We start from the raw sequence: 13,509 nt of genomic DNA, 5'->3' as shown, positions 1-13,509 counted from the left end.
TGAATGCAAACAAGCCTAATCAAGAGACCCACTGATGTAGACACACAAACTCATTAGCCGCCACACATGTTTCCTCAACTAATCCAAGCTCATTTAGCCAAGTAATCACCTCTTCTTAGTCTCAATGACAGGGGGGAGGGGGATCATTGCAAGAGAGGGAGGAGTTAAGGACTAAGGAGAGGAGAGGAAGGAAAGGTGAAGGAATCAAAGCCCACACTGGCCACCATTCACATCACACACAGCCTGGACCATACGCTCCTTTCTTGAGCGAGAGAGTGCGGCATCACTCCCACATCCACGTCCCGTCCCCTGCTCCTGTGTGGCTTGTCATCTCCTCATAGGACAATAAAGGTAAGGAGGGATGGAGGTGTAAGACACACACACACATATGTATACAAATGCATGCAGAGATAATGGATTTATGGTGCTCTGGATTGACATATTTGTGTGGTTGTCATCAATACTTGTAGAGGTAGATGGTTTTGATTTTGTATTTTGAACTTATCATGCACACTCAGTACTCAGAAGTAACTGGAAGGCATTCTTGGGCATGGAGCCAAGACTGAACATTCTAGAACTTTCCTGCTTATCAAGATTCTCTAATTCTCTCTCTCTCTCTCTCTCTCTCTCTCTCTCTCTCCATTTTTCCAACTTTTTTCTCTCTGTTCATCACTGTGATAAAAAACATTTTGTATTGATTATAATAAGTCATTCTTGCAATTTAATTTCCCCTCCTTTCACCAACTCTGCTGATCATCCCTGGGGTCAGGATGTCCCAGAAAGCGGCCGAGAGAGCACCTTCCACAGACAGGTGAGAAAGACAGCAGCATCCGTGGCATCTGGTGCTGTCCTTCACTTTCTGTCTTTCACTTTTCATTTAACACAAAGAATACTTATATTTACTAATAACAATATACCTCTATACCATATTGTTATGTGATATTATAATGATAATATGCAATATTGTACTACATTACAATTGTATTAAAAGTACTGAAGGCTGTCTTTACCCCTTGCTTGTTTATGCTCACAGTTATGCTCATGTGACCACTGTATCCTGTACATATTTTTGGCCCTGACCCAGGGCCGACCTTTTGCCTTTGTCCATTTATCTTGTCTATTGCCCCACTCAGTGCCAAATCGGCCCAGGGAGAGGAGGGTGCCAAAAAGTCCTCCCTGAGGAACTCATCCACGACCTCCAAGACCTCATCCACGACCTCTCAGGACACGCCCAAGAAGACCAAGAAGAAGACAAATGAGAAGCTGTACACCAACATGCTCACCACTGTCTTTGGCGGGGTAAATCGTGTTCATAATCACACACACATACACGTGCACACACACACACACACACACACACACACACACACATTTATAACTTTACTACCACTAATCACTACCTTCAGGCTCTTCCAACATTAGAAGTACTCGCTTGCTGTAATGTGCTCCTGGGTTCAGATTTGCATAAGATTTTCATATTCGCCTCCCAGTGAAGGTGTATGATGTCTATTTACTTACTCTAACTATATTGATTATATCCCCAAATTTATAGCAGATGTAATGCAATATGCATGCATTTCAATATAACTTCAGTGTGTGTGTGTGTGTGTGTGTGTGTGTGTGTGTGTGTGTGTGTGTGTGTACAGGAACAGTAACCACAGCCACATTTTGAAAACAAAGCAAACTGTCTAACCCCGCAAACCAACACAGAGCCAAGAGACATACAGCAGTGGCGTCACCAGTCTGGCTCTCTATGACAACAGTGCCACTCGCTTGTGCAGGAAGGTCGAAAGTCAGGCACAATCTCCTTTTCCCGTGGCGTGTTTACGTAACAGATCCTACACACTAGCAAAAGCTTTGGTCTCCACCCCCTTCAACCTCAAACGTTAATCCTGCTCAGACCAAGGTATTAATAGCTAGTTAGCGTGGATTAGCATCATGTTTAATTATCCTCAACTACACTGGTCTAAACAGTCTTAAGAGAAAGTGTAAGGTGAAAATCACTTCAGTCTTGTTTATTTTAGGTTAGTTAAAACACCATCACACTGTCTTAAGAGGTATCTGGTTATAATTTTTTTTAATTTTCTGGTCTTTTGTGTTTTCACCTTTGTGACTCAGAGAGAGAGAGAGAGAGAGAGAGAGAGATTGAAAGAATGTGTGTGTGCATGTTTGCACGTGTGCGTGCCTGCATGTGTGTGTGTGTGTGTGTGTGTTTTGAACATGTTTGTGCCTATGTCAGGGAAGGAACTAGATTAAGGACAGGAAGAAAGCTTTTACTGCTATACTAAAGCCAATCTGAGTTTCCGCTATGCACACACACACACACACACACACACACACCCACCCACAAACACATGCATTATTCTCTCTGCATTCACCCTATTCAATAATTAATCCAATCATCGGATTTCATTGACCCTTATTTCTATCTGCAGGAAAGGGAGCTGTCTCAACCAGAGCTGGACGGTGAGTCAGAAAACTGAAGGGCTAAAACCATGGTGCTGGTTGAATATTGTTAAAGAGTCACCATAGAAGAATTGATATGTATGCCCCTTGGTGTCAAATTAATGACATTTAGCGCTACAACGGTACTCAAAAATGACTAAATAGGTACTTCTACCCGATCAGTGTTACATAGTGCAATATCAAGCATTATGGGTATGCGTTGGCAAAGTCAGACACTTTATTCTGGATGTCATAGTTGCATCAAAATGAGTTTAAAGTCTTTACTTTATACTTAATATTGAGATATCTCATGTGCACTGCATAATTGAGAGGTCACTGATGGATACAGGCAAAACAACCCTTACCATAATCGTTCTCAGAGAAAATGTTATATAAATACTTTTATTTGATGATCTGAGCTGATGACCTTTTGCGACCTTTGACCTTTTATATAGTTTGACGGCTGCTCTCTAACCTTTGACAGAGTTGAACGAAGCCTTCAAGGAGTTTGACTATGACCAGGACGGTTACTTGAACTACAAGGACCTTGCGGAGTGCATGAGAACTATGGGATACATGCCCACAGAGATGGAGCTGCTGGAGATCATTCAGCAGGTCAAGATGAGGTGTGAGTATCCTGCATTTGTATATGGAGCCACATCTAAAACTATGGCCATGTTTTCACTTTGTGTATGACTGAACCAAATATACTCATCAAACATGTGTGTGTGTGTGTGTGTGTTTATATGGATTGATGTTTTGTGTGTGTGTGTGTGTGTGTGTGTGTGTTTGCAGTGGGTGGCCTCATGGATTTCGAGGACTTCTGTGAGCTGATGGGCCCCAGAATGTTGGTGGAGACTGCAGACATGTTGGGAATCAAAGAGCTCAGGAGCTCCTTCCAGCAAGTGAGGCACTTCAGACTTTTGTGTGTTACTATTGTGCAGATATAGGATGCATTGGTTGTCATTCACATAGTGATCTTTTTAGGGGTGATCCTTGATCCATGTGACGGTACAATAATGGGACTTTAAAAGTCAAATGCCCCCCCACCCCCCTCTCTCTCATTGTTTTCTTCTCTCCTTCATTTTTCATTTTTGTTCTGACACATTTTTTCCCCCACCCTCGCTGTCCTGAGTAAATATCACGTCTACCCCAGTTTGACACGGACGGCGACGGGAAGATCTCGCAGGAGGAGATGAAGGAGGCCGTCAAGACGCTGTTGGGGGAGAAGCTGAAGAAGGGCGAGCTGGAGGAGATCCTTAAGGAAATTGACCTCAACGGAGACGGAACCGTAGACTTTGACGGTACATAAGGACATAAGGATTTGTGTGTGTGTGTGTGTGTGTGTGTGTGTGTGTGTGTGTGTGTGTGTGTGAAGTAGGCGTGTGTGGGGGGAGAGGTTCATCATACAGTGGGTAGTAAAGTGGCCACTTTATTCACGCTTTCCGTGATTCACGCAGCTGCATGAAATATATTACAACCTATAAGGTACAACATATTACAACTTATTACAACTTATAATGTACAACTTGCAACATATTACTTGTGGTTGTTTGGGTCATTGCAGCTTCTCTGGGGAAATATAAATAAAAGACGTGTGATTCATGCGTGAGGTCCCTTGAGAGTCACACATGAAACCGGACAATTCCTGGTACCCACTGTAGATCAAATGAGATCAAAGGAGACATAGATAGAACGTACTGAAAGGGTTTCCCTGGGTGTCATAGCATAGCATAGCAAAAGGTGTGGTATCCTCTCTAGATAGATAGATAGATAGATAGATAGATAGATAGATAGATGAGCAAGTAAGTAAGTATTTTATTGATATAGCACATTTTCTATGCACAGAGTAAAACCCAAAACATTTCACACAGGCATAAACAAAAACTAATGGTGAAAAGAAACATTCTGGGTGGAGTGTTCTCACCAGTGTACACGTAACTTGGCACAGACATAAAGACATTACAAACAAATGAAACAAATACTAACAAGTAAAAAAATAAAAAGTGAAAAATGAAAACAAACAAAAACATGATGCCGGATGGAGCGGCGTGATCACCAATGTACACATGACTTGGCACAGACATAAAGACATGCAAACAAATTAACAAATAATAGCAAGTAAAACTAAATAAAAGAAGTGAAAAATGAAAACTTGCCAGCATACCCTCAACTTAAGATAGATAGACTGAAGTAGAAAACTAATAATACAAGGAGATCAGCTTCGAACTTCAAACACCATAATGGGACCTTGGATTTCAGTGGTAAGGCAGTGGGGCTCTGGTCTTCTGACCAGTTGTTACCAGTAACATGGAGTTGTTACATGCAATTTTACAATATCACTTGTGCTCTTCTGTAAATGTTATAAGTGTTGTTGGTATTATTTCAGAAGTGTGAAAAGGGCCCTAATGCTTTCATGCTTGTCATATCACATCACAGGCTGGAGAGACAAGATCACAGCTAAACCCGTCTTCACTTCTCTCCTTTGCAGAGTTTGTCATGATGCTGGGAGTCCAATAGATGGAAGAAGTTGGTGCTGATATGCACTCTGGTGGTTGAGGAGAGTGGCCATGTTTCTCTCAACATCATAGTGTGTATGAGACTGGATCTGAAGAGCTCTGTTGCTGCTGTATCTTTCTGTAAATCAAGATTTCATCTGTGTGTCTGTCTGAGAGAGTGTGTGTGTGTCCTCACTGGGAATACAAGTTTGGATACAGTACATTGGTGCCTATAATGACATGGTGTAGTGTTTTAAGTGAAACACCCCAGCAGTCTGCAGAGTAAACTAAACATTTAGTGCATTCTGTAACTTGTATTGTACAATTATGTTGTGGTAATTTCGTATTATGTAAACTTTTTAATTTTACTAAAAATAAACTTCATTGTAAGATCACTCACTGCATTGGTTGACTTTGATGTCACTGGTTACACTGTTGACTGTAGATATCATTGCTTTATATTTTGCATATTTTGCTGAACTTTGCATGAGGAAATGGGTTCCAAATACATACTTGCTTAGTGGGAAACCTAAGCGGACATTATGGGCAGTTTATGTATAAAGTTCACTCTGAGGCTGTTTAACCCTTAAAGGTGTAGGTTTTTGAACATTCTAAGTTCCGCAACAATTGAAGGTTCCAAAATTCTATGTTGAATGAACCCAGATATTCTTTAGAATGTTAATTTCCCAACATTCCCGTCAATGAACTGTATACATAAACTGCCAGTTGTTCTGCTTCTCTGTCTCTGTTGGCTAATGTCCAGACATACACACACACACACACACTCACACTCTCTCACTCTGTCTTTCTCACACATGCACGCTTTCTCACTCTCTCTGTCTCTCTCTCTCTCTCACACACACACGCTCGCTCTCTCACTCGCAAGCGGAACAACACAGACACTTCATAACACAGACTCGCTGTGAACTGCCAGTTGTTCCACTTGGCCACCAAGTGTTTTAATATTTTGTATTTTTGTTTCATACAAATCAGGCAGGCAAATTGTTAGGTATCTTAATATGTAACTATGTGCATGTGCAGAGCAGATCGGGCAGGCGGTACGGATCGGGCACTGACAGTTGAGATTCGTGCAATGTAGCTCCCACCGTCTTTGGTTGGATTGGCAAGCGGTAGACCTCTCGTCTATTTTGGTGTAGCCATGGCGATACAACGACCACTTGTCTCTTGTCATGCTGGTCGTTTGTCTCATGTATCACATCTGACCAGGGGGGTAGGCCAATACCTTCACAAGAACGATAGTGTGCTTGTTTATGCAAGCACATTTAAATCCATTCCTTGGTCATTTTTAAATTTCACACTGAAAATTGGACCCACAGATCCAAACACCACAAGAAGAAACAAACAGCAAACAAACTGAAGAAACAAACAACTCTAGTCTATAGTCTCACCACTGTAGCAGAGAAACCTGTGACTGCATGACCACCAGTGATTTTGCCATTGACCGCTGTTGTACATTACAGCATATTCCTCAGCAGACATGATAGTTTCAGTAGAATTTGTGCTCCAGTTCCCTAATGCCCTGAGTGCCCTCTGCTGACCTCTTGCAGTCATTCAGGTTGTTGTATAGTAAGTTGTTGCCCCTGATGTTTTGGGCCAAGCCAAATAGATACACTATCACTGGTGGTGGCTAGATCAGTGTATCTCTCTGCAGTAGGTTTGGGCTTCAGTTCATGTCTTGGGGTCAGCTACATAGTGATACTAACAAGTGGCATGCACCAGAGCAATGCAGATGCCTGTGAAAGAGTAACGTGAAGATTAAAATGAAGTTCAAATCCATATTTTGTAATACATTATATCACACACACCAAAACGTGTGGTGCATACATATTCTCTCTGCATTCACTCTATTCAATAATTAATCCAATCATTGGATATAATTGACTCTTCTCTTATTTCAATCTGCAAGAAAGGGACCTGTCTTAACCAGAGCTAATTATGTATTCCCCCTTTTTTCTCAATACTGCCCCCAGGTGTCCACAACTAAAAACTGTTGAAAATATAACAAAATAATAAAGGTCTGCTATTAAATAAAGCAATTAACTTAAACAAATAACTAGAAATTGTCATTCTTACTAATTTTAGCTATACAATTGTCACTTAGAATAATGGTTTTTATCTTGGGTTAGATGTGCGAAAAGCGCCGTTGCTTACAAACAAAGGTCGATTGGATGGTCAAAATGTCCAGGATTTTTGTCAGACACAGGTGGCAACCCTAGCTCCAGCGCATGGCGTAAAGCTCGTTATTCACCCGCGCAAAGCTTAATTCGGTATTTTGCACGTTTATTTTTTAAACATTGCGACCAGGGGTGTGGCAATTAACAACCTAGGGAGGGGCCTGGCACGTTGTCTAAAAATCGCTATCATACTGTACACCACCTAAACCTGGTCAGAAGTCAATGGCGAGTTGTTCATATGCTATTTTAAGAGCGCATGTCAACAGTCATATTGACACGCACCATCCTTCTATCATTCATGAACGCACACCAGCGCACGTCCATGAAAAGCATTACAAATTGCACAATTACAATGGGAAACATAATTAGAACTAGAGAATGTAATTCCAGGGAATTACGAGTACATGAAAATGCAAAAATGGCTGCTGAATGAAATATTGTTTAATATTGTCTAAAATATAATCTAAGTAAAAAGATGGAGGTCAGATAGAGAAAAAAGCTGGTGGGGAGTCATAATTGATGACAACTGACAGTTGGAACGGCCAAACAGTTAAATAGTTGAGTAGTTTAAATAGTTAAATTATTTTATAGCGAATTATTGTATTGAGGACTTATTTTGAAGTTGAAGGACCGAGGAAACAGTTGGTGGGAGTTGTAGTTGATGACGACTGACAGTTGGAATGGCTGAACAGTTAAATAGTTGGACAGTGAAAATGGTTAGGTTATTTAATAGGATATTATTGTACTAAGTACTTTTATTTTGAAACAGTTTTAGGCAGAGGAAACAGTTGGCAGGAGTCATAGTTGATGGCAACTGACAGTTTGAAAGGCTGAACAGTTAAATAGTTGGATAGTTAAAATGGTTAAATTATTTAAAATGGAATTATTGTAGTGAGGAGTTTTATTTTGAAACAGTTGTGGTCAGAGGAAACAGTTGACGGGAGTCAAAGTTGATGTCTGACTGTTGCTAGAGTAGTTATGGTGGTTGCTAGGCTGTTGCTAGGGCACTTGAAGTCGTTGCTAGGTTGTTGCTAGGGTGTCCATGGTGGCTACTATCAGAAATAAAGGAGTTACTACAGTGGTTTGCTAGTATAATCATCTTGGTTGCTATGGAAACAGTTGAACAGTTAAATAGTTGGATAGTTTAAATGGTTAAATTATTTAATAGGGAATTATTGTAGTGGAGACAGTTGTGGGCAGAGGAAACAGTTGAACAGGATCTGTAGTCTTAAGAGAGCCTTCCCACAAATGAAACAATCTCCTAGTATTTGAAACTCTCAGTATTTGATACTCAGCCTTCTTGGTGCAGATGTGCTCTCACTCTCAACATTTGCAACTTGCTGCTGCTCACTGATTTTTGTCTTACTACAGTAGTTCACTCTACATGACATGATATGCAATATTATTTTCCATTATTCAGTAATGACTTGATCAAAACAAAATTCAAGTGACTATAAATATTTTAATAAAGGTGTTCCATTCCAATGTTTTCATGTGTTTCATATAATTTGTTTAATACTGGAACATATGAAATGTATTATTAAATGTAAATATAGAGCAGCACTTACCTTATGTAACTTACCTTGCAGTAACAATGAATTTATCAACATTCTTCTCACCACTGATAATGTGATTTGGACTTGAGACTGTATTTTGCTAGTGTTCTGTTTTCTTTCATTTTGGACACCTCATACATTTAGTGACAGAACACCCTAACTTGTCATACTACATTTACATATTTGGTATTGTTGGATTCAGTACAACCCCACCTTTCCCATAAGCCATATGTGTTTCTATGATAATCCCTTGTAAAGCAGCTACAAAGTAAATGAAAACATTCTGCATAGATATTCATTTTTTGCATGTCCGCTTATTTTAGGTGTATGTTTACATGTCTCTATTCATTCCATACATCAAGATATTCACATCCAGTCTTTTCTAGTAGGTAAAGCAACTTCCTGACTATAAACATGCCAAGTTTCAAAGCTCTCAGAGCTTGTGTGATTGATCTGCACTAGTTTATATGCCTTAACTCCCATACGGACAAGCTATATTTTAGTCCTTTTTTGGTTTTGGGGTGTATAACAATATCTGTTACATTACATTACATTACATTACATTACATTTGGCTGACGCTTTTTAGCCAAAGCGACTAACAACATAGTAAACAGTTTAAGTTTTAGAGCAGTTCTCAACAATTTTAGGACAATTTAAAAACATTAGAGTACAGTAAGAATAAGTGCATCAGTGAGAGCTGTTTTTAACAGTTACTTGTCAGTTTGTGTGCCCTTTTGGGTTGGTTGTAGACCAGGCGCGCCGCCGCGTTCTGGATCATCTGAAGTGGTTTCACTGCGCAGGCTGGGAGACCTGTCAGGAGGGCATTGCAGTAGTCGAGTCGCGGAGATGACTATTGCCTGAACCAGAAGTTGGGTAGCATCTTGAGTCAAGTAAGTCCTGATTTTCATTATGTTGTAGAGTGCTAAAACGGCATGACCGGGCGACTGAGGCAACATGATCTGAGAAGTTTAGTTGGTTGTCGAGAACAACTCCTAGATTTTTTGCAGTCCTGGTAGGTGAAACAGACAGGGATTCAAATTTGATGTTGATGTCGTGATGTATGGTAGGTTTAGCTGGGAGGACCAGCAGTTCAGTCTTTGAGAGGTTCAGCTGGAGGTGGTGTGCCTTTATCCATGTAGCTATGTCTGAGAGGCAATCTGAGATCCGTGCTGAAACCAAGGGGTCATCAGGTGGAAAGGACAGATAGAGCTGTGTGTCGTCTGCATAGCAGTGGTATGAGAAGCCATGCTAACGGATAATCTGTCCCAAGGAGGTGGTGTAGATAGCAAAGAGAAGGGGCCCAGCACTGAGCCCTGGGGGACCTGTGGTGAGATGGTGAGGTGCAGATAGCTGACCAAGCCATGATACGTTAAACGAAGGTCCTGTGAGGTAGGATTCAAACCAGGGAGAGAGCAGAACCGGAGATTCCCATGTTAGCGAGTATAGAGAGAAGGATGCAGTGATTAACCGTGTCAAAGGCAGCCGATAAGTCAAGCAGAATGAGTACTGATGACCGAATGGTCGCCCTGGCTTCTTTTAAGGCTTCTGTTACAGACAACAGAGCCGTTTTGGTAGAGTGGCCGCTTTTGAACACAGACTGACTTGGATCCAGAAGGTTGTTCTGTGGAAGGAAGTCAGAGACCTGTTTGGAGACTGCTCGTTCAATGCCTTTGGATAGGAAAGGCAGGAGTGAGACAGGGCGGTAGTTCTCGACTTGAGCAGGGTTGAGAGAAGCTTTCTTAAGTAGCGGTGTTACGCGGGCCATTTTGAACGCTGTTGGAAATGTGCCGGAGGTTAGCGAGGAATTGATCACATGTGTGATAGCTGGAGCGATGGTCGGGCTGATGGACTGAAGTAGGCTCGTAGGTATAGGGTCCAGCGAGCATGTGGTAGGACGGCTGCATGTCAGGAGTCTAGATACTTCACTCTCGGAGAGAGGCGTGAATGCTGAAAAAGATGTTCCAGCAGTCCCTAGAGGTTGTAGGAGTGCGGTATCTGAGTCAGATGCGTTGAGTGGGCATGTAGAGAATTGACTGCTCATTGCCGCCACTTTGTTTGTAAAAAATGAGGCGAGGGTATCTGCAGTAAGGCTGGATGGAGGAGGAGGCAGCTGAGGGTTGAGTAGCGATTTGAAGGTTGAGAAAAGTTTTCGAGTGTCAGTGGCAGTAGCGGGGTGAATTTCCATTTGTTGGAGATCAGCAGGCCCGTCCCGCCTCAGATAGGTCCAGATGGGATAGTGTAAGGTTAGTGGAGAGTGCAGCCGGGGTGGCAGTGTTCTCTGGTTTGATCCAAGTCTCAGTGAGAGCAAGGAGTTCCAATGAAAGGTGGTTGGCATAGCCAGCTATGAAGTCCGTTTTGTTGACTGCGGATTGACAGTTCCACAAGCCCATAGAGAAGGAGGTTTCTGTAGGGAAGGACCGTTTAAGTTGATGGAGGTGAAGGCGATTTCTGCCCCTTTTGGCATGATGCCGTTTTCTGCGATGGCCGGTGATTACAGATATGGTGGAATGGCACATTTGTTAATTTAACATCTGTTAATTTAATAATCGTAGCAGTAAAATATTTTTAGCTAAGAATCCATCAGAATTTCATATATGGGAGACCTTAGAGATAAGGAAAAACATTGTTGTGTTTAGTTCTACCTCTGGTAGGGGTATCTAAAAAATGTGGGGCCATTGTCACTAGCCTAATATCGCGCGTTGCGCCGTTAAAGGGAATGACAGATGTCATTCTCATTGGTTTAAAATGATGTTACGCCCCAAACACACACATATGACTGATTAAAAAACTTAGGAACACCTTGGGCCTATTGCACAAAACTAGGATAAGGGATTAAGCCGGGATATCTTGGTTATCCTGGCTCAATTTATCCGTGATCCAGTTGCACAAAAGCGGGATAGGGGGCAGCAGGATATGTTATGGTATAAATCACCATGGCGATTTATTCTGTGGAGCTAGCCTGCTCCAGACCAGGCTAAGTTCCAGGATTTAATCTCATCCCTTATCTCAGTCAGCAGTCACCACAAACGGAAACCAATAGTTATTCCACTGCCCATTACACATTGTTATCACATATACCTAGACCCACTGTCATTATTTAAACGTTTGTGATCATTAATTAACTTTTACATACTCGCCATTCCCGACCTGTCATGCGACAACGTGACGTCACGGGAGTGCCTAACCATTTCACGCGTGGTGGTCGCGGAACTAGTTGCAATATTCTCCTTAACAGAGGTGTTGCTGTTTGTTGCTGTTGTGAGAAGGCTATCTACCTACTTCACACCGTAGAAGAAGCAATGAAGCCGCCATGATGAATCAGTGAATCTGTGATCGGTGGCGGGGTCTATTTGCAGGGGCGATTCTAGACCTAGAGCTTTGCTGGGGCACAGGCACCCAACACCCAATACATAAAAAAAACATTTAAATGTGCGCGCAATATGAAATAAATGGCTTTGACGTCTAGCCCACATCATGTCCTCATCCATTTCTTGCCTGTCTCTCTCCTCCTCCTCCTCCTCCTCCTGTCGGGTGTGTGTGTGAGGGAGAGAGAACAAGCTGGTAAACTGTTGCTAAATTTAGGCTACGACGCTAAGCATTGAAAAACAGATGCTAATTATGTGGGCAACATTCTCTAACAGCGATCAACTTGTCATTTTTTTCTGTCAAACAAGTTGTGAATTTGTTGTAACATTAAAACAGGGGACGACTTACTCTGTGCTCAAAGGGATATGACGAGCTCCAGCGGACGAAATATTCGGAAGAATCATGTGAGCGATTTTCATTGGTTGTTGCGTTCAATCTTACCCAGCTACAGAGGTGCTATTTCCTGATTGGCTATTATGGTCCCTTTCATTTTATCTTGTTTTTTTTATTGGCTGGTAAGTGACAGGCTCGAGTCATGACTAAAGCAGGCACGGAGATGCGCTCATGAATGTCGTTTCCAGGGAGAGCAGCGCTAGAATTGTACTGGGGCACTGGAGACTTTTACTAAGGCACGTGCCCCAGTGAATAAGGTCTAGTGACGCCCCTGTCTATTTGAGGGAGCCGTGAGCGCGCACTTATCCAGGATAGGTTTCACCTGGCTTGATGAATCCGTGTCTGCTCATCCTGGCTTGCTCGTTGTGCAACCAATTAAGCCTATACGCTCTTGTTTTGGATTCATTGAGCGCAGCTTAGTAACTTATCCCGGATGTCTTAATTCTGCTTTTGTGCAACAGGCCCCTTGTTGCGCCATGCGCTCCACGTTTGATAACGAAACCCCTCCCAATGTGAACTGGACATCCTACTAAATTTGAATAGACTTTTGACGAGTGACGATGCACTTTAGAATGTCATGATAGGGCCCACTATGTTATATATTGTTTTTACATACCATTCAGGAGAAGGGTGTTAAAAACATTTCTGTCCATTATCAGAGAGTTTATCTACAAAAAGAAACCCAACATGAAACCCAACCTATCCAAGTCCTGTCTTGATACTAAGATACTGTCTATGGCAGCATAACAAAAGTTTTTAAGTGTCTAGTAATATACATTACGAATATATAAAATGTGTTTTTTTTATAGAAGTACAGTAGCAATAAATTGTATTAAAAATACAACTCGCCTGTGAGTACCAAAACCACTAGAATATTCATGGTTCGTTGGAAAGGACTTTCAATCACAGGTGAACAGGGACGCCCCCAAGGGGTGGTCGCGGCCAAACTCTTCTAATATGGCCCTTACAATGACCATGATAAGAGCTTAATAATAAAATGACACTGAAAATAGCCTAGGCCTCAAAGGACTAATATATGAGATATTTTACAGTGG

General features: G+C 41.8%; 1 protein-coding gene across 1 annotated transcript; it reads left to right on the top strand.

Annotated features, from left to right (window-relative positions):
• The first annotated feature begins 216 nt into the window (after positions 1 to 216).
• On the top strand, positions 217 to 5,338 carry si:cabz01076231.1 (calcium-binding protein 2). The gene is made up of 8 exons (XM_048236514.1): positions 217 to 351; positions 770 to 811; positions 1,134 to 1,299; positions 2,436 to 2,466; positions 2,930 to 3,073; positions 3,241 to 3,350; positions 3,602 to 3,749; positions 4,937 to 5,338. Exons 2-8 carry the CDS (start codon positions 771 to 773, stop codon positions 4,963 to 4,965), a joined length of 669 nt encoding a protein of 222 aa, XP_048092471.1. The 5' UTR covers positions 217 to 351; position 770; the 3' UTR covers positions 4,966 to 5,338.
• The last annotated feature ends 8,171 nt before the right edge of the window (positions 5,339 to 13,509 follow it).

Source organism: Alosa alosa, chromosome 24 (assembly GCF_017589495.1).
Source record: "Alosa alosa isolate M-15738 ecotype Scorff River chromosome 24, AALO_Geno_1.1, whole genome shotgun sequence".
NCBI classification, from domain to species: Eukaryota; Metazoa; Chordata; class Actinopteri; order Clupeiformes; family Clupeidae; genus Alosa; species Alosa alosa.
The sequence above is the reverse complement of the archived record's forward strand: the minus strand, read 5'-3'. Positions and strand labels throughout refer to the sequence as shown.

Coding starts and splice junctions, on each gene's coding strand:
- si:cabz01076231.1 (XM_048236514.1), top strand. CDS start 771: ATGTCCCAGAAAGCGGCCGAGAGAGCACCTTCCACAGACAG. Junction 1,300..2,435: donor TCACCACTGTCTTTGGCGGG/GTAAATCGTGTT, acceptor TTCTATCTGCAG/GAAAGGGAGCTGTCTCAACC. Junction 2,467..2,929: donor GTCTCAACCAGAGCTGGACG/GTGAGTCAGAAA, acceptor AACCTTTGACAG/AGTTGAACGAAGCCTTCAAG.